Genomic DNA, 26,640 nt, shown 5'->3' on the forward strand with positions numbered 1-26,640 from the left:
TCACTGGCAGCATTAGGCCATGGTACAGGGTGACAGGAAAGGACCTGCATCCACTTTGGGGTTTTCTCTCAGATGCTGCTTTTGGTCCAGAGCAGCTTCCAGCCATCCCCAGCTCTGATAGGAGATGCTCTGTGTGTGCCCTGGATCTATGTTAAAACTGCATGTCACCTTGGTGTGCCACTCAGCCTGGGGTAATCCAAAGGGACAAGCTGTGCACAGCAAAGGAGAGCAGTGGGCATGGCCCTGCGTGCCTCAAGTTGCACCTCATTCTGCTGGGGCTTCTGCTACCCACAGCCCTCTTCAGTTTGGTTTCCTTGTTGCTGCTCTTTCATGAATAAAAAAGCCACTGAAACATAATCTCTACCATAATGTTTATTAAATAGTAATTTTAAAAGGTTTTTATACAAATCATATAAACACAGTTTTATTTTTTGTTTTGTTTTGTTTGTTTGTTACACCGAAGAATCACAGTAAAAGCTCTTTAAGTCCGTAAGTCCTGGCTCAGCCAGTAAATGGTCAAATACCTTGAACTGCAAACCTTGGAGAATTTCCATTTCTGCATATAATTTCTTAATGGTTTAATTCCCATGCTCACCTCCAGCACCTTCCCACAAAATGAAGTCACCCAGAACTACAGCCCGCCCATTAGCAACATGTCCTGCCATGGGAAGCGCGTGGAGGCAACAGCCCATTTAAGCAAAGGCATTAATGCCGATTTTCTTTTCCTTTTCTGAAGTTCACAGAGGGAATCGCAATCAGCAAACCTAATCTATTTGCAGAGGAGGATGCAATGAATTGAATGCACCAATGACCTTTCCCCCCCTCCCTGTTGAAGTTACAATCAAACACAGTTTTCCATAGAACAGTAAAGCACCCGGCAGAGGTAAGTGAGGTATTGGCTGTGCAGCATGATCGGCCTTCTCTCGCCTGGCGAGCTCACACGTGGGCCCTGCCCCAGCTGCCAGGGGCCAGCGGGACACACGGGCTGGGCCCGTGCCACCTTAGTGCCAAGGTCAGCAGTACTCCCCTGCCCCAGATCAAGAGATACATTAACACGAGTCAGTCCCACGGAATAAGTCACATACACGATACATACAGAGAATTCACGTGCGTGTGCAAACACACTATTTCTGAATATATCTATATATGAACTCTTCTCTCTGTACGCCTACTAGACACCATAACATCACCTTTTTAATTATATATTTTCACCTATTGTTTGCCTAAGTTGGCTTTTCTACTGTATGGTCCTTTTCCATTCATCCTTCCCCTCTCTGGTGATTTGAAGGGAATGAAATCATTGAGCAGCAGCAATCCAGCTTTTAAATGGTCTGGTACATTTCCTCTCACTGCCTCTGTTTCTTTTGTACAGTAAAATAACACCCCTGTGGAATTTGTCTGTGAAAAAGGCCAAAGGGAATAAGGTGATTCGAAAGGAGAATCAGAGACACATTTACTGCTGTTTTTGTCGGGTGCTCAGTGTGAATTAGAGAAATGGAGGCTTTGTGTGCACATCTCTGCGTGCGTACACCGACCGCGGAGGTGCTGGTGACGCAGCTGCTCTCTCTGCTCCCCCAGCACATGTGCACCTTTCTCACAGCAGAGAAGGGGTTTTTTCCCTAAAATCTTATTGTCTGAGGGAGCTCTTCATGAAACAGCAGTCAAATGTTCCTATTCCCACAGTGCCAAGGAGCAGCTGTGGCACTGCCCATGTGTCCATGCTCATCTCCTCTCCAGATGTTGCTCGTGTCCCCAAACACCTGGGCTCCTGCACGATGTGTTTGTGAGCCTGGGCAAACTGAGCTTCACAGCACATCACATCTTTGTCAATAGCAGTTGGCGAGGAAAATGATGCCATCCCCACCCCAAACTACTTGACAGGTAAAATGTAAAAACCAGGACATGCCAGGTATTACCAAAGAGCCCCTGGAAAAGCATACCCAGTATGACAGAAAGGTTTCTAATTTATCTATGTGCAAGCTGATAGAGGTGATCCACCTATACTGAACTGGAAATGAAGGCATTGCTTTGGGGTTCAGCATTTCAACTCTTTTTTTTTTTCCATTCAGTTATTTTCATAACACTCCTGTCCCACAGCAGAGTGGTAAGTGGAGAGGTACCAGCTGCCACACAATGTAGCCAGACCATTTGAAAGTAGAAGGACCAGATTTCTGCTGGGCTCTAACCAGCAGAGAGTGGTGAAGAAGAGCATTCTGTGGGGAAGGATGAAGGCCTCACTTGCTATTTGCTACAGCACTGATCATCAGCTGGAGGAAAAATACTTCTAAGGCACTTGTTCAAAGTAAAAAAAACAAACAGCTCACAGATAGAACTTGGGGGTTTTGCTACTGATCAGGAGCAGCACAGCTTTGCTCCAAAGGGGATGTGGTGGCAGCTGTTTGGTCCAGCAGTGCTGGTGGCACCAGCTCACACCGCCCAGCTCCAGGGACAAGGGGAGCATCAGGAGGGTGAGGGGGTGCCAGTGGGCACCATGGCCAGGCTCCCCAGGGCTGTGGGCATGGCTCCAGCCTCCTTCCCTGTTCATTTTCCCTTCCTGGCACTTTGGAGAGGCCTCAGGACTGTACCTTAAGTCAAACCCCAAGTGAAGCCCCCTTCCCAAAGCCATTGCCTAAGCGCCACCAACCCGACAGGCTCTATCTTTCCTTTGCTGCAATTTTCTCATTATAGCAAAAATTAAATGGCAGGCTCAAGAGGGGTGGGAGATTCAAATAAAGGCCTTCCTGATGAAGGCCTCTGCTGTTGCAATCAAAGATATGGATTTAATAAATGGCTCTTATTCACAAATCACTTTAAGGCTCTTCAGCTTTTCTCAAAGAGGTGCTTCTACACATAGGGTTTCCCTTCTATTTTCTTTCTTAATGATTTCAGAAAGTGCTGTTGTTACTGTTGACAGTAAAGCCAGTATCCCACCTTTCCCCTGCTACCAGGAGAAGGAAAGTTGAAGGTAACAACACGCTTCCATTTTCAGGACCGCAAACTGCAGCTTCCTGTTCTTAGTGTGAAGTGCACAAATCCCTACAATGATATCTGGACGGAGACTAAAATGGACAGGGGCTCCGTGTGTGTGTGTGTGTGTGTGTTATTTCTAAAGAAATCCCTCAGCCTTCTCAGCAACTTACCAGAGAAAGGAGGTGGGAAATAACAATCAACATTTAGTTTCTCACATCCAAAAGGTAAACCAGGCTCCCTTACCACATCCCAGCCATTCACATCAGCAGAAAATGAAGATGAACCAACAAACAAGGGGCTCAGTCCCTCTCGCCTGGCACAGTCTGGTTTGCAGGAAAGCCACTCGGTCCTGGTGGAGTGTGACCCGGCAGCAAGAGCTGGTGGCAGGAGCAGTGCCCCTCCTCACTCCTGCTCCCCTCATTCCCTGTTATGGCATTCAGTTCCCATAGAAAACAGCAAAAAAGTACCCCCCTGCCAGCCCACCTCACCAGGCACAATGCCAAGGGTGATCCCCAGGCACCCATCAGGCCTCCGAGCAGCACTTCTGGTGGTTCATCTTCACCTTGTGCTTGATGCCGTCGTACAGTTCGAAGTTGTAGTTCTCCAGCGTGGTGGAGCTCCGCGAGGACAGCCCGGCGTACGAGCACGTGCAGTAGAGCAGCAGACCCGCGCAGATGGCCCCAAGGAGGACACCCAGGGAGCTCATGGCTATGATGGTCACCAGGATGGGATCCAGGGTGTATAGCCAGCTTTTCTCTTTGTCCAGCTTCCCGGTTCCTGGAGAGTTAGTAGAGAACAGTGTGTCGTTCCTATCCGATCCAAAGTAATCTGCAGTGGAACGGGCACTTATTATCCAGGGATCACTTTTTACTCCCCCCTCACCTTTTCACATTTCTTACTTGGAGTTGTGACGGCTTTACAAGAGTTAAAGTATATATAGGGGACTATCTCAGCAGGATTCACTAACCCAGGTCTAGAAATCATGTGAAACACCAAACTGCCAAGAAAGTTAGGCACCCTGATTCACTTTTAGACATCAGACTATTGACATAGTGTGCAAGCATTCTAACCCACCGAAACTCTGGCCCTTCCAGTGCCACTAGGTTCAAAACTATGGAATCAATCTGTCACAGGTCTCAGACTTAATTTTCTTCATTTACAAGTCAAAATGCCATGCAAGCAGCAATTAATGCTTAAAAGATCAGTTTCACTTGTCCTAACACAAAAACAATACATTGACTTCGCAAGGTTGCTGGCTGTTGGAAAACAGGAAAAGAAAACCAATGCCTTTGAATGCTAAGCCATCACTTCAATGTTTGTTCTCAAGTGTGTTTTCTAGCTCCTAACAGCACTAAAGTTGAGATTTGTGAGTAATCTGAGCATCTGATACTGAAATACAAGCTGTCACAGCTGAATTGTCCACGTGTGTATGGACAATGTCCATGTCCATGTCCATTTGCATACCAACCTAGATCGTCGTTGTCTTCAAAGTCTTGCTCAGAGCTTGGGAAGTCATCCTCCATTCTCGGGAAATTCACTAGAACAACAAAATGGGAAGCACTGTCTGTTAAAAGAGGCCTTCTGGCAGCATCATTGTCACTGGTTGCTGGACTGTGAGACCAGCCAGAAGAAAGTAATTGTTAAACTACTACAAGGCTCTTCCTTGTGAAAGGAAGAGGAACTCATTATCTTCCCTTGGCCAAAGTCAATGAAGACTCTTGCACACTTGAGAGAAGAGGATCTTCACACTATGTCACATTTCATAACCACCAGATCACCAGCTTTTAAGAAGAAAAGAGAGTGAGCAAAAAGCAAAGAAATCAGACACCTTGAATAGCACTAAAATATTGTCATTGGTGCCGCCAATGGTGAATAATGGCCATAATTCACTATTAACATGCTCATGGGTATTACCCTTACACCTTTGAGTAGGATCTTAGTGCCTGTCATTACTTGCCACTAATGCTGGATCCATTTAGCACACACTCTACTTTTCATATTTTCCCATATGTCTGACTGGATATAGACCTTCAATGACCCAGTTCCTCTTTGGGTTTCAGTTAAAGTCACAGTAATTTGAGGAATTTATGTGTCTTCATCATATGTTTTAATACAAAAGCTGATTGAAATGGAGAGAGAGGCAAATGACCATATCTAGGCCCTTATGTTAACATTTCCCTGATCCAAATTCCTTTTAGTGGTGACATCTCTTTCTATTGTTCAGCACAGACCAGGGACTAGAAACCAAATGCACATATTATAATCTGAGCAGAAGTAAGTTATTTTCCTGTGCAGTCTTCCTATCATTTTCTCTGCGTACAGTTACCATGGCTCTTTTCCACTTTTCCAAAAGAAAATGTCTTTTCATTTCAATCTGTGAAGAGTTTTCAAAGCTGACTGTAACTTGGGGTACTCAACTGAGAAGGTGTCTTGAAGTGATCAGGAATGCAAAAAATCAGGGACTAGAAAGCGATAGAAGTCACACCTTGGAAGTAGTTGTGATTGGAACCAAGATTACTTTATGCCTTGTGCCAAAATGGCAAGAAGAGTTTAAAGAGGTTACTTACAAACAACCAAAACTAAAGACTGTAACTTGTACCTAAAAAGCCACATGCAAAGAAATTATTCAAAACCTTATAAAAGAACATTTCTGCATATTTGCATGGATGTTTAGGACTTGAAAAGGCCTCCTGAATTGTCAAATACACTTTTTTGCTATCCCAGACAACTGTGTCAGGCAATGCATGCCAGGGACATTTCAAGGTTCGCTTCTAGAGTGGGTCTCTGCTGAAATCCACGCTGCCCCAACACCAGCTGACCTCTGCTGGAATAATGACACCTTCTCATTCCTCAGGCAGAATTGTATCTGCACCCAGAGGATGAAGGGATTTCTTTGAATTTGCAAGTGAACCTGGCAACAGGAAGGCTCAGAGCCCAACGCCTGCCCCTCCTGCCGACGAGCTCTGCATCGAGTGAGTCAGTTAAGCTGACTCAAGGCTGCTGGTACCTTGTCGGAGAAACACAGGTGCACACTGCCTTCTGTAAATCCTCACTTTAGCGGTGAGGTCACATGATTTCTCAACAGTTCTCGAACTGACAGGCCCAGATGGCAACATCTTAGGGCTGGGAGAACTGCCTGAGGGCCTCTTGCAAACATTTAGATCCAAACATGTGGAAAAATAACTTGCAAAGCATTTCACACGTGGAGATGTCTGAGCTGCTAGTCACCCATTGGAAGACAAGCAGTGAGATTTGCCATCCATGTCACCCACACAACCCTACAGAAACTGAATGTTGCTCAAAACTGTATGAGCAGAGGTCAAAATTAGATGACAGTCTGCCCGAGGAGTCCATGTGTGGAGAAAGGCTCTTGGAAGTCATTTGACATTCCATATTGTAGCTGCTCTAAATTTTGTGTGAGAACAAGCTAGCAATTTGATCCTTTTGTAATTTCCCAGGGTAGTCTTGAGGGAAAAGCCAGAAATAAAAAAGTATTGGTTAATCAACACTTTCAAAAGAACACCAGTTCTTCCAGCCTGAAAGGAAGGAGCACTGGGAAAACTTGAAAAGAGAGAACATTTATACAAAAAGCCCAGCCTAGAATCTGTTTACTCTTCTAGTGATTTGCTCAATTCCCCATGCTAATACAACTCTTAAGTCCTGCTTAAATGATATCTTCCTACTTGCCTATTTTCCTTCCTCCTCAGGCCCTCACTTTTCTGTTCCCCACATGCCATTTCATTGCTATTTGATTGTATGTTATCATGCAGGGCTCTACACCCTCCGGAAAGCTTTGGAAAAATGTAATTCAACGTTTCTTTTTCCATACTGGGGCTTCTCGAGTCATTAACTGAATCAGCTCAGGCTGTGTAGGTGTCTGTGGGAATTGAAGCTGGTGGTCTCAGTTCAGTTCCTAGTGCAGATGAGTTAGAATCTAGCCTGTCACAGAATCTAGCCTGCTGTTTGTCATCAGTTAGGCTCCTCTGGGACAAGTCCCAGCAATACATTCACAAGTGGAGCAGGCCACAGAAGGCAACTCCCTTAGAAAGTCGTCCCCAGAAAAGCCCTGCAAGCTGGTGGGCAGAATGGGAGAAACATACATCACTCTGTGTTGTGGAAAGCTGCTTCCTTAAAGGGCAGATTTCAGACACAGCTTACCTTGCATTTTAAAAGGCAAAAAGTATTCTGGAGAAAGGTAGACAAGAAAGTTAAGGGGAAACTGTAATTAAATATGAGGAATGATTTCTCCTGAGTGAAAGGCCATTTTTAAAGCCCGTGTGCCAAATGATAGCTGTGAGCACCTAGCCAATCCTGGCCAAAAGATGATATTAGCAATGATTTTGGAAACAGCCAGATGCCAAGAAAGGCTGTTATCTGTTGGATCTGAGAGCACTGCCAGCTAAAAGGCTAATTTATGGGAGCTGGAAAGAGAAAGATAAAATTCTAATCAGACAAGGGCTGATTTAATACCATGTTTGTATGAACTCACATGGAGGGAGAGCAGGAGAGAATTTGTATTTCCAGAGATTAAAGAGTTTCAGTGTACATCTGTTTTAAAATAGTAGCAGAGGTGGGAGGGATTGTGCCAGGGAGGATGAGAGGGGCAGGAGAGCAGACAAGGCTCTCTGGTGTCCCACACAGACACACTCATGCCCCTTGCAGGAAAGCTCTCCAAACCTGCCCAAGGCAGCTCACCTCTCCAGAGCTGAGCTCAGCTGTCTCATGGCCTGGCACGTGCTTCCCACCACCACGGTGCTCAATGCCAGCCTTCCTGCATGGCCTTACCAGCAGCACCCCCACCTCTGGCACAGACCCCCACACCAAGCCAAGAACTATTGCTTTGGAGAGAACACCCAGCCCTGATTGCTGGAACCTGGACACATTCTTCCAAGGCAAATGACAACTGTCAAGAAAAAAATTGCTGTTTCTTTCCAGCCTGACTTTGTCTGGTTTATGTCCAGGCACCAGGTGCTGCCTCCTGCCAGGTCTCTGAGGGGAGCTCAATCACCCTGGGCAGAGCTCTATCACCTGGCATCTCTCTCTACACACAGGCATTTGCAGATTATCTGTGGTGTCTCTTGGAGTCTTTCTGGCTGAAAAATGAGCCTCTCGGCAGGAGTGCCTTTCCCAAACAATATATCAAACTTGCAGTAATTTCCAGCTCTTTTTATTGCCGGCCTACAGCCACTCTGGCACAGGATAGCCTGACCCGGAGAGCACCCAGGATGCATTCCCACCATCCCTGTGCTCCTGCTCCCCACTTCCTGCAGGGGTCCACAAGCTCTGGGGCTGAAAGCCGTGCACCAGGCGATGGGTGCTTTATGTGCTCTGCTCCTTACAGTCTTTCATTCCCAGTAATATCTGTGGCCGTGCCTGCTGGGACAGAAAAAGCAGAGTGTGTAGGAGGAAGAAAAACGAATTGCTGGTTTTGGGGAAATAGGCAGCACATGGTTGTTTCCCCACTGTGGAAAGGACTCGAGGGCAGCCAGCTACATGCTCACCCCTCTCTCGGGCTGCTACAACATCCCTCTTGGCCAGTGCTGTCCTGCCCAGTGAAGGGAGCGTAGGAGGTACACTGCTGCTCTGCTGCCAAACAAGTGCCCGTGAGGGTCTGAAACATGAATTACAGCCAAAGCTAGGAAAACGGGGTCAGAAATTGACATTTCCCAGTCTTGGCATAACGAGACAGAGCCTCGGCTCTGCTCTCATCCTTGCTTTTCTCTCTTTGCTCATTCCCAGTCCTTTTCTCTCCACAGCAGTAGTGTGACTCCAACACACATCACTTTGTTTTGACACGGCGGAGCAGCCGCCGTGGCCTCGCCTTGACACCGCTCTGCTTGGCGCGGCGCTGCTCCTCTGGCTGGGAGCCCCGGGCTGGGGGTGGCACCTCCCACCCGCGGCACATGGAGGGGCACTGCTCACAGCAGCAGCAGCAGCAGCACGGGCTTCAAGAAGAAACACTCCCTCTGAATCCCCCACTGCTCTATTTCCAGCTGAAAATCCACCTCACTTCTCTCTTTCCCACTCCTCCAGAAACACAGGACCACTTTAGTTTACAGAAGGGATAAATCCCTGCCAAATTTCAAATTAAAACAGTGCTTTGGCTACAGTTGAGCATTAAAGAAAGCAAACAAGCTGCCACTCCCTGGCCTGGCCTCCCTCTGCAGTGCAGGAACTGCTGGACCTTATTCTCAGATTGCCTTGGGGCTGCTCTGGTGATGGCCAACTGTGCACACCTCAGACCACCACAAAATCATAGTCAAACTAGGGGGCATGGATGACCTCTTGCAATCCTTGAGCTTCCCATATGAAGATAAGGTGGGAAAGTATGGCTGGGCAGCTGAAGACCCCCCACCAAAAGCACTTGGAGACATGGAGCCAGGTTGGGTGTTTGGTGTGGAGGTGGCCCATGAGCAGGCAGCTATTTCCAGCCCTGGTGCTGCCCCTCCGTTTGTGGCACCTGGCCCTGCTGCACGCACCCAAAATGAGTTCCCTGCCAACCCTCCCTGCAGCAGACACATCCCCCGTTGCAGCCTGACCCCTTCTCCAGCCCTGCTTTTGCACCTCCCCTCAGCAGCGGCATGGGGCCAAGGAAACAGTGGTGGTGGCGTGTGTGTATGGTGTGACTGTGGCATTACACAGTGTAATCCTCTCCCTCTCCCCCTCTCAGCTCTGGAGAGCCCAAGTAAGGAGCTGCCATGCAGGTTCTGCGCTCTGCGCTACCCCAAACCAAGCATCTCCTCGGCGAAGGGCGGCACTGGGCCCTGCTGCCAGGGAGCTGGGGGAGAAGCTGGCAGCCCTGTGGCATCCTGGTATGTTTATCACCCTGCCCGTTGTTGCTGTTTGTTTTTACAGTGCAGTGGCTAACAACACGATGCCTCAAACTGGCAGTCACGCCTGCAGTCTCTGCTGAGAGCCGCCAAAGCCTCTGATGGAGGAGCTGTGGCGGAAAGCCAAGCGGCTGTCCAAGCTCGCCTCGGGGCCTCGCCTGCTGTCTGCACGCCCCACTCTGCCCCTGACACGGGCTAAGTGGGGGCTGGCCCTGGTAAAGTCAGCAGGTTTTCACAGGGTTTCTAGAGGGACAAAAATCCAAACACAGCCCCATGTACAGCCTGGTTTCTACCTTGTTCCCTTGCACGTGGCAGCAGAGGCGTTTCCACCAGGCCAGGAAAAGCCAACCTCGCCCCCACAGCCTGGGGACAAGCAGCTCTGGGGACCCTGTGCCACGTGCCATCCTGCAGGTGCCTGCCCTGGCAGGAGGCTGACCCGACTGTGTGGCTGGTGACTGAGCTCTGCAGCCTGCTCCTGCCCGATCAGCCGTCTCAGGCACGCTGACATTGCCAAGGCACAGCACCGCCTTTCCCACGGCACCCTTTGCTTTGCCAGGTCAGTGCTCCCTCTCTCACATCCCCCTTAGGCACTGGCTGTGCCCCAGTGCTTACAGAGAGCGCTCATGCACCCCCTTCTGCTCCTTCAGTACAACACCAACTGCAGAGATAAGATATAAAGATTGACGCCATCACAGCACATACCACCAGGGAGCCATGCCCAAAGCCTCCTGTGACATACAGGACACAATGCTGTCCCCTGAAAAACAGAGCCCCCACTGCTCCCCCAAAAAGTTTTCCTTTTTTTTTAAGTAGACACTTAAATGCCTGAAGTTACTGGCAGAAGAGTTTGCATCAAAATCACACTAAACTGTATTTATTTCCTTAAACAAAGCATGCTAATTTTAGCTGCTTTCTTCCCTAGGATGTGCTGCAGCCTGAGCAGCACCCAACTCTCCGGCCAATCTGTCTGTGGCGCACGTACGGAATAATTAATCCTGAACGATTTCTCCCTTTTCGTCTGTTTACTTAACAGAATTTTTTTCTTCCTTGTTGGGAAGCCATCAGTCAGTCTCTCCCTCCCTGTTTTTCACATGTGCATATTTGTTTTGAATTTTGCTTGAACAGTCGCTGAAGTGTACAAAATGCAAATTACAAGTGTAATTTGCTTTGCTGTACAATTACAGGGAAAAAAAGCCCTCTCCCAAAAAAGCAGCATGGGTACTCAGCTTTGCTTGTGTTTGAATAGCCAGTGTGAGGGATCACATATGAATTATTTTTTTGTTGATGGCCTGAATTCCTAGTAAAGTCAGGAAGTTTCGTTGCAAAGCTGAGCTTTATGCCAGGGTAAAGAATATGAGAGAAGGAAAATAAAGAGGGAAGCAAAAAACCTCTCAAACTTGCAGCAAAATATATTTCACATGAAATATGATGCTGCTGACTCTGCTGAAGGGGTAAAGGGTGCACATAGGGAAGATGGGAAGCAGAACTGCTGCAGCAGAGGTCCCTGTAACAAGTTGGGAGGACTCAGGTGGAGGGAAAGCAGGGACCTACACCTGTCCAAACACTCGTGTACAGGTCCCCTGCACAGTCTGACACGTAGAAACAGGGACTGCACAGAAGAGGAAAGGAAAGCATTGCTGCTTTCATTATTAATTTTGCTAATGGCTTGCCCATTTTTTGCTGAGCTCAGGGAGAGAGCATGTGGCTCAGCTGAGCTGGCAGCCAGGCCAGCCCCAGGGGCCCTGCAAAGTCGGATGTCCTGTCTCCAGGGGCCCCAGCTGGAGAAATTCTGTATAATCACACTGAGCAATTTAGCACTTAGGCAACGCTGGTGAAATCCCCAAACAATCCCAAGAGTCAGTCCAGCCTCCCGAAACTCCCATAAGGCCTGGTACAAATGTAATGGATCTAAAAGCTGCTATTAATGGCCCGATCCTGAGTGCAGCGAGGCAGGGAGCCCATAGCATCTGGGCTGCTGGGAGCTGGGTCTGCACGCAGCAGCAACTGGAGCTCCACTCGGCTAAAAGGAATAGCCCTGATGCTCCAAAGAGTTTTGGAACTCTGCTTTGCTTCAACCCACAGCATTCTCATTAGCAAAGAAAGAAGAAGAAAGAAAAACCCCAGATATTTGTATAAAAATATCATCATTTTATTACATTCCACACAATACATCTTCAAAGAATTTCAAATTTCCACAAGATATTTTTCACACACAGGCAACTGGGCAATGCTGGGGATGTCAGGGCTCAAGGAGCAGGGGAGAACTGGAAGTAAAAATCTCGAAGTGACCTTCTGTTTTGTCTTTGGTGATTTTGGTTTAAAAGACAGGGCGCCACATTCTCCTCTCTGACACACCAATGTACACTTGCTAAGTCTGTGGGGGTGAACCTGGTCAAAGTGAAATCATCTGAACTAGGGAGACTGAGCTGACTTTGGAAACGGGACAATATCATCTGCTGACATGGCTTGGGCTGACCTGAAAGTAAGCACATGCCAGTATTTCACATCTGTTTTAATTTGCAGCTGACCAAGGGGGATAGGAATCCACATCCCAAACCAGATGCACTGTGACACCAGTGCTGTGTGATGAGGAGGCTCACGCTGAAAGCACCCTTACCCTGGAGCCCCTCTCCAGGGACCTTTCAATGGCACTGCCTTCCAGGTGGCAGGAGCTCCCTGGGTCTGTTCTGGCCCTGTGGGACAGGCATGTCCCTGCTGCTCTCCAAAACCTTGTGGGAGCCAGGCCCAGGTGCCATGAGCACCCACCATGCCTAAAGTGCTCACCATGGCACATCACCCTGGGCTTTTCTGCATTCCTTGCTTCAGCCACTTGCTGCTGCAGCTGAGAGGATCCCACTGAAATCTGCTGTGAAACCAGCACGGGGAACTGAAACTGGCTGCACAAAATTAAGGCAAGGATGGGGATAGAGTGACATCCCCATTGACAGAGATCCCCTTGGGATAGGGCTGTGCTGCAACAGGGGCCAATACCACTTCAGCACAGTTTGTATTTTTACTTTTTTTCCCAGACCAAAAGGCAGCTCAAGACTGCAGGGAAGTTAACAGAGCTGCTCATCTTGATTCATTTTATGCAATATTAATAGGAAAAGGAGGGATGGGCACTAGCAAGTTTAGAAGGGGGGAGGGAATCTGATCAGTCATCACAGATGGACACAAACAAGATGGAGAACCTTGCTCACTGGAGGTACTTTTTTTTTGCCTGCAAACAGATTAGGGTTAAAAATTCAAACCACTTTTGCATGTCATCATTCAGTAATTTATATAAGGCATTTCCACTACAATACACTGGGCCATTCAACAGTCAGAGGCGTGTGGAGGCTCCTCCTTGCCTCCCCAGTTAAAGCAGCAGCAATAGCTGGGCCCCCCAGGTGCACTGGCTGGGCTTGGCTTGCTAGATGTTACTGGTGCTCTAAGAAGCAGAACATTAGCAAACGCAAAACTGACATTCTAGAAAGTCAACGGGCAATTTTTATGATTCAGCAGCTACGGATTGGGCAGAAGGAAAAAAACCAAACCCAGAAAAGGGAACTGTACTTCTCCCTTGAACATTTCTAGAAGAAAGACAAGGAGGAGCCTTCTCCCCCTTCCCTGTGTAAAAGCAAAACCATCAGCACCCAAAGTGAGGATACTTATTAAATAAATAAACCTTCAGTTCTCAAGAAACTACAGTATTTAGCATCCACTAAGACCTGCTGAAGTCTACGTGTTACCCTAAGGCTGGCTTTAACAGATACAAACAAAACATTCATTATGAGCTTCTCTGATATAAGGCAACTTTAAATAGATTCACTTGCAGGTGGGGGAAGAGGAGGGCTTCCCCTCCCGCTTCCAAACAATGGCTGTGTTTTCATGTTGGCTGCAGAAAGAATAAAATGGAGAGATCTCTTGCTTTTTGAATGTCTATGGACCTCTCTGGATTCTTCTAGCCACCTGAGGCGGACATTCCTACTGTCCAGCCTGGCCTTTCCTCAATTTGCACCCAAGACATTAACACTATCAAACAAGAAACCCAGCCAAAGCTAGATAAGGCAACAAAAAAGCATTGCTCTCTTCCCCAGGTAAACAAATCAGGGCATTCACCATAAACACGTCCCAGACCTTCCAGAGAGGAGGTGGGAAGGAGGGAAAATTAACAACAACAAAAACAAAAATAAAAGCATTCCCTGTGCAAGTAGAAGCAACAACAAGCAAATTAAAAAGGGGCTGTTTCTAAATATACATTCAGTCAGTCAGACACACACAGTCCCATGCACACTCACACACGCAGGTTTAGCACATGCACACGAGCCTCACACACAAGCTCCCAGGCTCACCATCAGGTTCCCTTGCAGGTTGCCTACGGGGAGGAGAAAAAAATCCCAGAACCCAAAGAAGCTGACCAACAACAAAAAGAACAACTCCCCAAACAAACACAACAAAACAAAACAAACCCCCACCTGACACCCCAAGTATCTTTGAAAAGTAACAGAAAGGGAACGTTCACTTTTGAAGTGAAGGGGCGGTGTGTCTCTTCTGGCGATCCAAGATGCAGCATTAGTTTAGAGTTTGTAAAAGATCTGGGGAGGGTTGGGGGACGGAGAAGGGATGGAGATATCTAAGAGTTCACACGTATGCTAGGTAAGGAAAAAAGTGCAAAACTGAGGCAACGTATTTGAAGTCTTAGTTTCTGTCTGTCTGTCTGTTTTATGTTTTGTTTGCTTTCTCGTTCCTGTTCGGCTCTCAGCAGCGCAAGTTGGGGTCTTGCTCTAGTTTTATGGTTAGGGTGGGCTCCACGGCCACAGGGGCCCCGTTGGCATAGTGGGAGGTTTTGTAGGTGATGGAGTGATCACTCTTCTTGGCCGCATAGCGGAACCGGTGGTAGTGGAGCACAAGGGCCAGCGCGACGGAGACCAGCACCACAACAGCACCTCCGGCGGCAATAACGTAATACCAGTAGGCTGGGATGGGCTGCACTGACACCGTGTCCACTGTGGGCTCGGTCCCTGGCAGGAGGGTTGCCCCTGGGGAGGAGACACAGAACAGGGTTGCTAGGTGGGAGGCATGCAGACGCACAAAAAGAAACACACATGCTTTCAAGAGTACAGCACGGAGCAACACGAGGTCCCACAGCCGCCTCCAGATACAGGGCGTGCTCCTAGGGGAGGGCACAGCCTGGCATTTGCTGAGCCCACATTTCCAAGGGCCTTTCCCTTCCCTTTTAATTAATCAGGCTGCCTGGAACGCAATACAAATTCCATATGGACTATTATTACTGTTAATTTTGGCATCAATGAATGTTTTTTTCCCCTTCTTTATTTTGGCCATCTCCAGATCAGCCACCTGGTTTTGTCTCCACATGGCAGATGTTGTCAAGCAGTGACAAAACACATCATGTTCGTAATTGGAAGTAAAGCATAATCTCAGATGGCCAAGGAAGTTACCACAGGAGATTGGGAAAGAGATTACAAGGAGAAGGATTTGTCATTCTTACTGCAAAGACAGAGAAGAAGTTCTCTGTCTGAAAGTGCTCTGCACACAGGTCTAGTCTCACTAGGTACCCCATTCACAGACCTAAACAGATTACCTTACTATTTCTTGAAGCAGGAAGGGATGGTAATAATTATTGACAGGGCATGGGCTGCAAAATTCAACCCAATATTCAGACAAGAAACTCATGCTCTCTGCAGCTTCAGCAAGCCAGGACTATGGATTCATGCTGATACAGCACCACACCTCGGGAGGGCTGGAGAAGCATCTGGCTCCCCTGAACTCACGGGCAGGCAGTGCCCACACTCAGCCCAGCCACGGCCAGCCCTTCCTGCTCTTGCCGCTGTGGCGTGTTGCAGGGCAGGGCTGCCGGGCTGCTGTCCCTGGCTGGGTCACTCGGGGACATCCTGCCCTCATCTGTGGCTCAGGGGCCCACACAGCCCCACGGCAGCGCCCACGGCAGGACCGCTCCGCGCTGCTGCTGACGCTGCTGGCGGGGGCAGGAGCAGCAGTGCAGAGCTCTGCACCTCCCCGGCAGCGCTCCTGGGTGGGGGAGAGCTGCAAATAACTGGGGAGGGATGTATTTTTGCACCTCGTTTGTTTACTGGTTACTTCAAGGGGGCTGCAGTCCCCAGGGAAACTCTCAGGAGGGTTTGCTCTGCTGCTGGACACATTGAGCCCCCCTTCCCGTGCTCACCCTCTGCTCCTGCCCCTGGCTGGCTAGTGGGGGGCAGCCCCCTGGCTCGGTGCTGGCCTGCAGAACTTTGGGGGCTCCTGGGTTTGGGGTCAGCACATTGTTGAGCTCTGTGCTAACCAAACTCCAGCTTGGTTTCCTGAGCAGGCTTGGAGGACGCCAAGGGGAAAATACAAAACAGTGCAGGATGCGCTCAACTTTGCCAGCAGCAAGGGCATCTTGCAGCACAGCCTCTGCCCTCCCCTGCAAACACTACCTAACAGCAGAGTCACTGGCTGGAAATTTGGGGTGGTGACGGCTTTGCTGCTAGTGGCACAAGAGATGAGGCAAAATGATGGTTCCTCTGCCACGCACAAGGCTTTTCTCCTGTCCCCATTCCTCAAAAACTGGACACAGGGACTAAAATCAAGAATGGATAGTGCAGCCAGATGAATAGCTACAACAACAACAACAACAAAAAAAACCCACCTCAAAAGCTAGAAAAAACCACACAAGCAAGACAAATCCTGCTTTTATAGAGCAGGAGGCTGGGAACCACCCACATATTTGTCATTGTAGGCAAGGAACTCGGATGTCTCAGGAGAAGCCTCACTGCAGATATGCTGCTCTCAACCTGTCTCACCCCAGCTGCCCCTCACCATCAGGAGTGGGGGTGGCCCTGTCCCTCCTGCCCCCCAATAGTGCCTGCAGAAGGGGCATACAGGCTGGGCTGTGTGTTGAGGATGGCAAAGGTAGGGAGCAGACAGCCCTCTGACCTCCTTCCCTAACTCCATTGGCCATACTGGTTTGGGGAATGAAAGCAGCACATCCCTGTGCCTCTCCAGCAGCTGCTGCCCCTCACCTGTCTGCATGGGGGTGGCAGTGTGGGACATCCCATTGGGGCTGCTGCCAGCTCCCTGGGAGGCTGAGCACGTTCAGTGCTGCCTTGAGCCTCACTGATAACCCCCATTGTCTCTCTCCACAGATCCAGCTGGCTGAGCTGGCCCAGACCTGAACGTGACCCAGCACCATCCCCAATGGATCAGCAACACCTCTCCTGTGCCTGACAGCATGGGGGTGCTGGGCTGACCCCCAGGGAAACCCCCAGGGGCTGCTTGCTGCATAGAGGCCACTTGTGTTTACACTTGGTGACAGTCTCTGCTTACATAGCACCTTGTTTCAGTGAGAGATTTACAAACAAACAGCCTCTCACAGCACTGATATGCACCAGGTCCCATGGTGGGAGCTGGGATGGGGAGAGGGGCAGGTGTCAGGGGTGACAACAGCCCCTGAGTCTCAAGAGAGCGGGAGGAAGGCTTCCTCCTGATGGCTGTGCATTGCCCAGTGGAAGGCTGAGTGTGCAAAGGGTGGGTCTGGCCAGAGAGGAGCACGTGCCACAGTGCCCAGCCTGCAGCCCTTGCCCCTTCCCTCTGCATCTCTGCCTGCCTGGGGATGGAGGGAAGCAGTATGACGTACTGCAGATGGTCCTGCTTGTGGGAAAGATCCCTTGGGGAACTCAAGCTGGCTGCAGCTTCAGGACAGCCCCTGCTTGGCCCTGACCCACTCCAGATGTCCCAGCCAGGGCTTCAAGCATGAGGGTGGTGCAGAGCCCTTCCTCAACCCCCGTTTCCGCACCGCGTGGTCCTGCTGAGGAGATAGCAGAAGTCTGGAGAGTTCATTTAGCAACTGAAGTCATTAAGGAATCACACTCAGTTGTCTCTAAGCCCTAATGAAGCCAATTCCCAACATTAATGATTGTTCTTCCTTACATTGCCAGACACTAAATATAGCTGCCCATCCACTCAACACACAGAGCTGATGTTATCTGCTCTGTTTTTACTGGCTCTCCTGCTCTCTGGAAGTTTTCTGTTATATTAGTGGAAAAGTTCACTGCTCAGGGAGATGGAAAAAAAATCCATCTTCTTAACTTAATAATTTTTCCACTCCCCTTTGCCTTCTGCCACACACACACTTGCCCTTCCTCATTTATTCACTAGTGCTCTCATCTTAATAAAGAACTGCCTCCTGCTGTTGCTATCAAGTTTGTGGCTGTTGTGTTTATGGCACAGCTTGGAACACCAGTCAGTGGAAACCTGATTTAATCCCTAGAGGGTGGATATTTTATGTGGTTGTGCTGCTGGTCCTCACACCTCCAACCTGGCCAGGTACTGCCCCATTCTCTTTCCATTAGGGAACACTCTATAGGGACTAGTTTTGGAGTTTTGCACTGAGAATCAAAACCCAAAGAAGGAAAAGCAATAGTCATCTGGGAAAGAAAAGGGAGCAAATCCTTTCCAGAAAGCTGCCTGGAGGGCTGCCTGCCTTGCTCTGCCACTGCCGTGTCACAGCTCATATTCCTTCCTGAAGTCACTGACATTAACTGCTGTGGACAAGCAACACAGCTGGACTCTTCGTAGATGACACAGATGAAAGCAAGTATTACACTCATCTAATGTGAATGCCACAAAACCAGTGTCAGTCTCAACCCCATAACTGCTACCTGTCATTGCTCCAGGGAGATATCTCTATCTTGACTTTAGGATACCGGCAGGGAGAGAATCCACCAGTCCCAAAGGCAAATTCTCCCCGTGGTTTTTCTCCATGGTTTTTCTCCATGCATTATTTGGAATATATCTCTTATTTTTCACCTGGTATTTATCTAATTCCTTGCTTCCAGACACTTGTTTACCCTTTCTTTGAGGGTGGAACGCATCAATGCTCAAATGCAGTACAGTTGAAGCACACTTTCCTGGTCCTGTAAGATCCCAACCTAATGGGTGAAACATCTTCCACCTACACAAATTCTCTTATTATTTACTTTGTGATCCTGGAGCCTGTAAGGTGCATATTTTCAGCTTTGCTCCCAGGCCAGGAGAGGAAGGATTTGCTATTATTTTTAATGGCATCTAACTTTTTCAGCTCATCATGTAATTGCAGGAGTGGGGGCTATAGAACATCTCAGTAATTTTTCTCTCCAGCTCCATTTTCTTCTCCAGACAGGGACTTCTTTCCCTCATTTTACCCTCCCCTTCTGTTGGGCATGTCTGTCTCTCCCTCATTTTAATTATCATGTAATTGTCTCCAGTCTCCACTTCCCCATCTTTTCCCTCTGCACTTCACTTTTTCCCAGGTCAGTCCATCCCTCTGTGCCATCTATTCCTGCCTGTCATCCAGGGGAATATTTTCAACCTTTTGCTGCAATTGCTGCCCTGTTATGACCAATGCTAGGATGTCCTTGAGGGAGCCAGGAATGGGCAGAAGCTGTTGGAACAAGCTGGCAAGTTCCAGGGGGAAGGGGAGGTGTGTCTGTAACAGCATCTGCCTGTAGTGCTCAGGGACCTCACTGTTTCTCCCCAGCCAGTGTGCCCTGGGCAATACGATGGGGAAGCAGAGGCACTCAGGCAGCAGGGCAGGGGCAAAGGGGAAGACAAGCAATACGAATTAGCAGGACTTTAGGATAGATTTTAGAATAGAATGTGAGGACCCAGAGAGGGGTTCACACTCTAACAAGTCTCAAAAGACAAGGATGGTGTTTGCAAAATAGGTACCAGACCAGGCCTAGGAGAATACAGAGCAATGGTGGAAGTCATGAATGGTTGTGAGGCTTTAACTGCCACCTGAGAATATCACAGCAGCTTTTTAATAACACCACAAGCCTGAATATCAGATAAACAAGCCTATGAACAAGCAGAACTGAATTCCTAGTTGTTACAGTATGGGTGTGACTGTAAAACATGGTGTTAGACCCTGCACTTGTCCCTCACATTGGTGACACTCCACAGCCTGAATCCCCGGGGACAGACTCATGCATGTCCCTTCAGTCTCAGCGCCTACTTTGCCATCTCTCCCAATGCACACACCCAGGAGAGACAGCTCTGCCCACATGGAAATGCAGCTGCTTCTAGGATACAGTCCAGCCACATCTTCCAGTTCACCAGCACAGTACAGACATCATGTCCCAGTGAAAGCAAAGGGAACGTTGATTCAATTGACAAAACAACTCTCAAAATTAAGGGGAGCTCCAAGTTTGCTCTTCATCACAACACAACCCCCAGACATATTCCTGAAGAGGTAGGCAGGAAAACAAAATCCAAATTTAAAAAACATGTAAACCCCTCAGACTAAACTGATGACTGCAAAAGTAGATAGTTTTTCCCACCCCAGAGCAAGACAAACAGCACCCCCCCGAAAAGAGAGAGGCAGTTCCTCGGAGTTCCTCACCTTTTCTCCTACCCTGCAGGTTTGATCAGAGAAGTGTTGGTTTCTGTTCTCCAGGCTAGTATTAAGCTGTTAAATGTACCATTTTCACCTTGTTTTCCTTTTATTCACTGTCACCTTCAGAGCTTCTGACAGCAGTTTGCTCTCTCACTTATACCTCCCAACTCCCTTCCCCTTCCAAGCAGACTCACCCCACCCTCCTTTGCCAGCACTGAACATGCCACTGCCAGAGCATCTGTGAACTAGAGAACCACCTTCCCTCACAACAATGTGAATTACTGCCACCAGATTTCACTTTTAACTGGCTACTCTTTTTTTTTTTTTTCCATTTAAGTCAGTTGAAAACTACTCATTACTCTTCAGCCTTCCCAGGCTTAGCTGCTCTTCAGGAGCTAAGTGCTTCTCATGATGGCAGGTTTCCTAAAGCTACTCAGTCCCAAGACGGGGGACTTGCCTGCTTGCCTGTTTTCTGTCACCTAGCAGAAGTCAGAGGATGCCATCTCCTGCTGCTGTGGTGGGGGAGGTTTAGTACACACTTGCCATTTCAGTGCTCAGAACATTTGCTGTTTGTACAAGCACACACATTGCTTTCCTTCGATGTAAAAGCCCATGCCAGCAGAACAAAACCACCGAGAGGAGTGCAGTTTTACCTGGAAAGTAGGAGTTCTCACCTGGGAAAGCTGTGATGGGTTCTGCAGAGGAAAAACAAAAGCTCGTGTTAGAGAGGGGAGTATTACACACCAAGCCCCCAGTTCACATCCCCATTGATTTGCAGTGGCTGAGTGAAGCAGGCTCCCACAGGAGCCACTCGCTGGGAACAGCACAGGGAGCCAGCCAACCTCAGCCAGCACCATGAGAAACCTGGCCCCAGCTGGGGACCAAACAGACACAAAAAGCTTTGACTCAAACACACTTGAGAGGAAAATATGTCTGAGATTGAGGGTCATTTGTATTCAGTCTGGCTGGCCTGAGTCATCCAATGACAAAGCCTCACCTGGCCCAGTGACGAAACCCTGAAACCCCCTAAATTTCCAAAAGTGGTTTTGGTTTCTGGCTCAGCTCTGGCACTGTTTCTCACACGGGAGCTGTGTGAATTCTGGGCAGTGATGCCCTGCTCCTCTCTATCTCACAGTCACAAGAAACAAAGGCAAGTGATAGTTTTCCTTCTTTCAAGATACTTTGAAGATGTAATCTATTACAAATTACTGGATCTGAAAAGCAATAATCGGTACTTACTACTGATTACTTTCTTGCAGAAGTAATAGACTTCTGATTATTTTTAGATTACTTCTGCATTATGCCTGTGAGTCACAGAAGCAGACTCTGGCTCTACTGAGTGCTATGAAATCATCATTTGGGTTCAAAATGCGAATGACACATTTGTCAAAGGAAAAAATTATTGTGACTTATTAGCATTCTTTCATGCTAAAAAGGGATCAGATTACTTCCAAGGATTATATCTGCAAAAACAGTAGCCTGTGCTGGAGTCAGCTATTCTCATGGCTCTGAAAGAAAGAGAGCAGCATGGTATTGCTACCATTTCATAATTATTTTGGTGAAACTGGAAATGACCCCTGAGTTGTGTTAAAGTTTGCAGTGGGAACCCTTTGCTGGAAATGATCTGAAACAATCCTTATGGGTCTTAAGATCCACATTCAACTTCCTAGACAGGGTAAAAATAATTATGTGTAGCAGTTAGGTGTGTTTTTTGGGCTGAAAATGCTTGAAGCGTCATAATTTATTAATGATTTTGTTTTTGAAATATTAAGCTTTAGGTTCATGAGGCCCAAGATACAATAAGACTGGAGCTAGGTGAATTGCTGAGTTCCAAAGAAGTTAAATAGGAAATACTATTAGTGTTAATCATGGGTCTTGCTTCTCTTTAATGCCATAGAAGGCAAGAGATTAAAACACCACTGTCAAGCCTTAAATACCGGGAATTTGATATCTGAAGTATTAGCTCCTTTCACAGATGGGAGACCAGCAGAGTTCAAAGCATCAAAGAAACGGGGACTGACGGTGCTTAAGAGCCTCTCTGGGGCACTCCTAGTCCTCTGTTTTATTATCAGTGCTGGTTTCTGCACCATCTTTACCCTCACCTGCCCGCATAGGGGGGCAAGCAATGTAAGCAGCTCTTCCCAAGCATGGTTTGTCTGGTGCTTCCTCCCCTGAGAAACACCCCTTGGGACAGAGTGTTTGTCCTGTTTGGGTTAGGAGGCACTAGGATCATCCCTTGGTGGGCTGAGGAGAGCAGCTTCACTGAATGGGGCCTTTCAAAGTCCAAAAGGGAGACAGGCTCTTCCCTGCTTTTTCCATTGCTTCAGGATGGGTCAGAGTTCCTAGCGAAACATGCTTCTCCCAGGACATGCACAAGAGCTGCTCTGGGCAGCTCTCAGCACAGATCCCACTATTTAGATATTGCTGGTCCCATGCTCAGCTGGGATACCTCTAAATACACACCCAAGCAGGATGTGGTGTGTACAGCCAGAGCCATCAGTGTGACTGCATGGATATGCCAGCTAGAGGAAAAGTGCAGGCAATGGCTCCACCTGCAAACTGCTGAAACACACTTTTTTGCTCCTTTTTTTCTCCCCCAAGTCCTTTCTGTTTTTACCTGGCTTTTGGCCTGGTTTGGGAAATGGTGAATTCTAGGGCAAAAATTCCTTTTGTTATTCTGCTAACATTGCTGTAAAACCTCTCTGCAGTTTTTTTTTTTTTTCTTATTAGAGAAGACTCCTTTTGAACTCGTTGGCCCCTCTAAGTGTGTAATACTGACTGACAGCAGGCTTCTTTTGTTCAGCACTTTCCTTTTAAATTTGGTGTATGTCCTTATCACACAGAATAGTCCTCAGTAACCCTCAGCTGCTCTTTCAGCTTTGCGTGGCAGAGACATGTGCTTCCTTCTCCTCACACCAACGCAGGCAGAGCCCTGTCCCCCAGAGGCCGAGTCGCCCTCCTTTCTTTCATGGGCAATCAAAGTCCCAGCGGAGATCCAGAAGCTGCTGCTAACTCGGCCAGGGGAGGTGTGTCCCGCTGACAGCGTGCAAGCCAAGGCTCTGCAGCCTGAGCTGCCCCCTCCCTGCCTGCCCCCGGGCGGGATGCAGCACGTACCCATGCAGTTCTCCAGCGGGATGTCGGTGCCCAGCCGGATGTCATCCAGGGCCAGCTCTCCCGAGTGGCCGTTGCGGATGAATCCCTCAAACACGATCTGTGGGAAATCACAACAGAAATGTCACTGCTAAGTTGGGCGCTTCCCAGCTTAGAGCCACCTACGGAGAGTGGCTGCCGCTCCCAGAGGAAAGGGTGGGAAATTGCTCCAGGCTTTCCCCACAGACCTGTGGATCACCTGACACTAGTCCTGCTTTCTTCCCCTGCCTCTGCCAGCCCTTTCCCAGGGAAAGCTGCTGTGCCTGGACAGGTTCAACAGAGACATCTTTGCCTGGCCTGGCAGCTCTTGGCTTGCAATTTGAATTTTCAGTTAAATGCCTCTCATAAGGAATAAAGACTCAGTGAACCCCCCTAGCCCTTGCACAGTGGCATAACTCTGAGTTACTGCAGCAGCAGCTTTGGCCCATGGTATTAACTGAGCTATGATCACAAAAAGGAAGGGAAGGACACAAAATGCACAGCTACATTAACTGTAAAGTGCTGTTCCCATCAACATTACATAAGAAGTATTGAAATGTCAGAGGAGAAGGGTCAGCTTATTCCTACTTAATCACAGGCAAAATATATTTACAAAAATAAGTAGAGTCGTTAGCTCTAAGAACTGCTGAGTGGAGACACTTGCAATATTTACATAATGACGCCATTATACACATGCTGGTATATTCACGTTTAGCACAAAAAGTAGTCAGCCAGTGCCCATCATTCTTATCTGTAGGCATATTGTGTTTTCTGGTATTTTATTAAAAAGCCAAACCCATACAAACAAACTAGTCAGACAGCTCCAGTGCAAAGCTTTAGCTTTATATCCCCCTGCCTACTCTGAAGGCATTGGAATAGGCTGCCAAGTGAAGTGCTGGAATCACCATCCCTGGAAGTGTTCAGAAGGCATGTGGATGTGGCACTTGTGGATATAGTTTAGTGCTGCACATGATGATGCTGGGTTTAATGATTGGACTTGATGATCCTGGTGGCCTTTTCCAACCCTAGTGATACTAGGATTCCAAGGGTCCAAATGATTTCCTAGGGCTACGTACTTCACAAACCTCCTCTCCGAATATTAGGTGACCTCTTTCATCTAAGGTGCCTGGGATCCATGCCTGCCTTCAAGGACACCTCCCTGAAGGGCTGGGTATCTGACTGCACAGGCGATGGAATGTCTGGGCTGTGGGTCCCAAGCTCGGGCCATCAACCCATGCGGGAGGCAGCAGTTTGGAGGGGTCAGTGGCCAGACAGCAGCAGCTCCCTGGGTCAGGCTCAGGGCTGGGAGCTGGCTGGAGCAAGGCTCCCCACCAGGGTGGTCTCTAAATTGCTGCCTCAAGCCTGGGAGTCCGTATTTCCTCTGCCTTGGAGGGTGCTGGACGCTGTGCTGATGCTCATTAACAAGTGACAAGAGTAGCACTGTCTCCCTGGCAAATGGCACGCTGCCCGGAAGGGACAACCGTGCCAAAGACACTCCTGGAAGCAGCAGCCTCTCCATGGAAGGCTGGTACAGCTGTGCCAGAGGGGCTCAGGTGGCCGTGGCAAAGCAGCACAGCTCCCTTCCTCCCTCCAGCTCATCCCTTCTCTTCCACTGATCTCTGAGAGTGGGACAGGGCCATGATCTTACAGCCCAGCACTGAGCCCTCTCTTCTAGGCTAAAGCATCAGAGAAGAGGATTTGCAAATGAGCCTGCATTCCCTCTTCCTTCTCCTATGTCAACACTTGCAGCTGAGGCTGGAGAATGGCTGTTTGCTGCCCACCCTTAAGAGCTGACTGTGTTCCCTCCCAGCTTCCCACTTCTCCTGGCTGCTGCATTTGCTCCCTGGAGCTGCACATCTGCCTCTGGTCAGACTATCTGATGACCTTCACTTGGAGGGGGAAGAAATGCACAAAACAAAATAAAGAAAAAAAAGAAAAAGGGAGAATATTTGGGAGATCTGAGGAATATGAAAGGCAACAGGCTGAACAAAGGCCCAAGTCTGTGCAGAAGACAGGCACTCTCAGAATAACAAACAGTGTAGCTTAGTTACTATGGTAACTTGAGAAACACAATGAAAACAGCCACATTTCCCAGTGATGAATGGGCCTGGGCTCTGAAACACTGAGATCAAGATGCTGGAGAAGTCTACCTAGTTCAGCACACCTTCTGCAAACATCTTACCCGGTACTCCATGTCGTAGCTTGGCAAAATGATGCGGCCTTCCCTCCACTCCTCCCCTTGGTCCTCCGTGATGACCCACAGTGCCTTGTGCTCCTGGCTGGCTTCCCGCCAGACCCGCAGCATCACCCCATTGCTGCCCCAAGCCTGGTACTGGAAAACCATGCAGACAGCACTCTGGGGCAAATAGATGGTGGGGCTGATGAGCCGGGCTCGCTGGCCTTCCCGCCTTCCGCTGCTTTGCAGTTGCAGGTAATTCTTGACATCTGTTCAGAGAGAAAAACACCATTCTATTGTTTTCTGCAGCCACTGGCAACGAGTGTCTCACCTACTGCCAAGTGGCTTTGGCAGTGCTGCACGGCAGTGCAGCCCCATGCCTGCAAAAGTGGGGTCTCACCCAGCACCTTTTGTGTGCTCATGCAGCTGAGCCACTGCTGTACCCTGTGCAGCCCAGGCAGGGCATCGAGTTGCACACTCCCTCACCAGGCACCACCCTCTCCCTGGGTAGGAGACCAACAACAGAAAGTGTTTAAGAAAACGACTGACATAATTAGAAGAAGTTAAAAAGCTGGAGCAAGTTATTGTCCATGATAATTGCATTGGCAGGGGGTATGTGTGTTTATTCTACTGGGAGCTTCCTCAGTGAACAAGCCTGAGGTGGGTTTTTCTAAATGCCAGTGCTGGAAACTCGTTTTGAGGATAAGCACAACAAAATGAAACTCTGGCTCTCAGTTTTTCTGTAATGCAGCAAAACAGCCTCTAAAGCACAGCACAGAGGAAGGACATGGACCCAATGCGTGAAGTGTGCATAGGTGACAACTGGGTGGTTGCAAACTTGAAGGTAGCTGAAATACATACAACAGAGGATTCACTTGCTCTGATATTACATTTAAAGTGTGCCACATTTTTTGTCAGTCCTCAGGGAGGAGAGATTTGATACACTTGATATCCCAGGAGAAGTTCAAGGCTGAGGCTGGAACTGGAGATATTTGATCTGAATACCAATAGCAGCAAAAGCACATGGATACAAATCCCGAGGCACATCTGACTTTAGCTGGAATCAGTGGTTTCCAGCCCTCTCTGATGAAAAGCCTCCTCAAGGAGTTTCCCATTTGCAGCTTGGATGTCTGAAGTCCCTTAGCACAGACTGAAAGCCC

General features: G+C 48.5%; 1 protein-coding gene across 4 annotated transcripts in view; it reads right to left on the minus strand.

The window, feature by feature from the left end:
- Window positions 1–359: 359 nt before the first annotated feature.
- Window positions 360–26,640, minus strand: part of NRP2 (neuropilin 2) — an 88,597-nt gene continuing 62,316 nt past the window's right edge. The window contains exons 13-17 of one of the 4 annotated variants that reach the window (XM_058027654.1): window positions 25,487–25,749; window positions 23,290–23,386; window positions 20,850–20,870; window positions 4,439–4,507; window positions 360–3,747 (exon numbers count right to left, since the gene is read on the minus strand). In XM_058027654.1, the coding sequence (XP_057883637.1) occupies window positions 3,494–3,747; window positions 4,439–4,507; window positions 20,850–20,870; window positions 23,290–23,386; window positions 25,487–25,749 (704 nt within the window). In that variant the 3' untranslated portion in view covers window positions 360–3,493. Of the gene's footprint in view, window positions 3,799–4,438; window positions 4,508–11,927; window positions 14,822–20,828; window positions 20,871–23,289; window positions 23,387–25,486; window positions 25,750–26,640 lie in introns of those variants that run through there. The other 3 variants (XM_058027653.1, XM_058027656.1, XM_058027655.1) reach the window with 3 other exon arrangements.

This window comes from Melospiza georgiana, chromosome 7, assembly GCF_028018845.1.
Source record: "Melospiza georgiana isolate bMelGeo1 chromosome 7, bMelGeo1.pri, whole genome shotgun sequence".
NCBI lineage: Eukaryota > Metazoa > Chordata > Aves > Passeriformes > Passerellidae > Melospiza > Melospiza georgiana.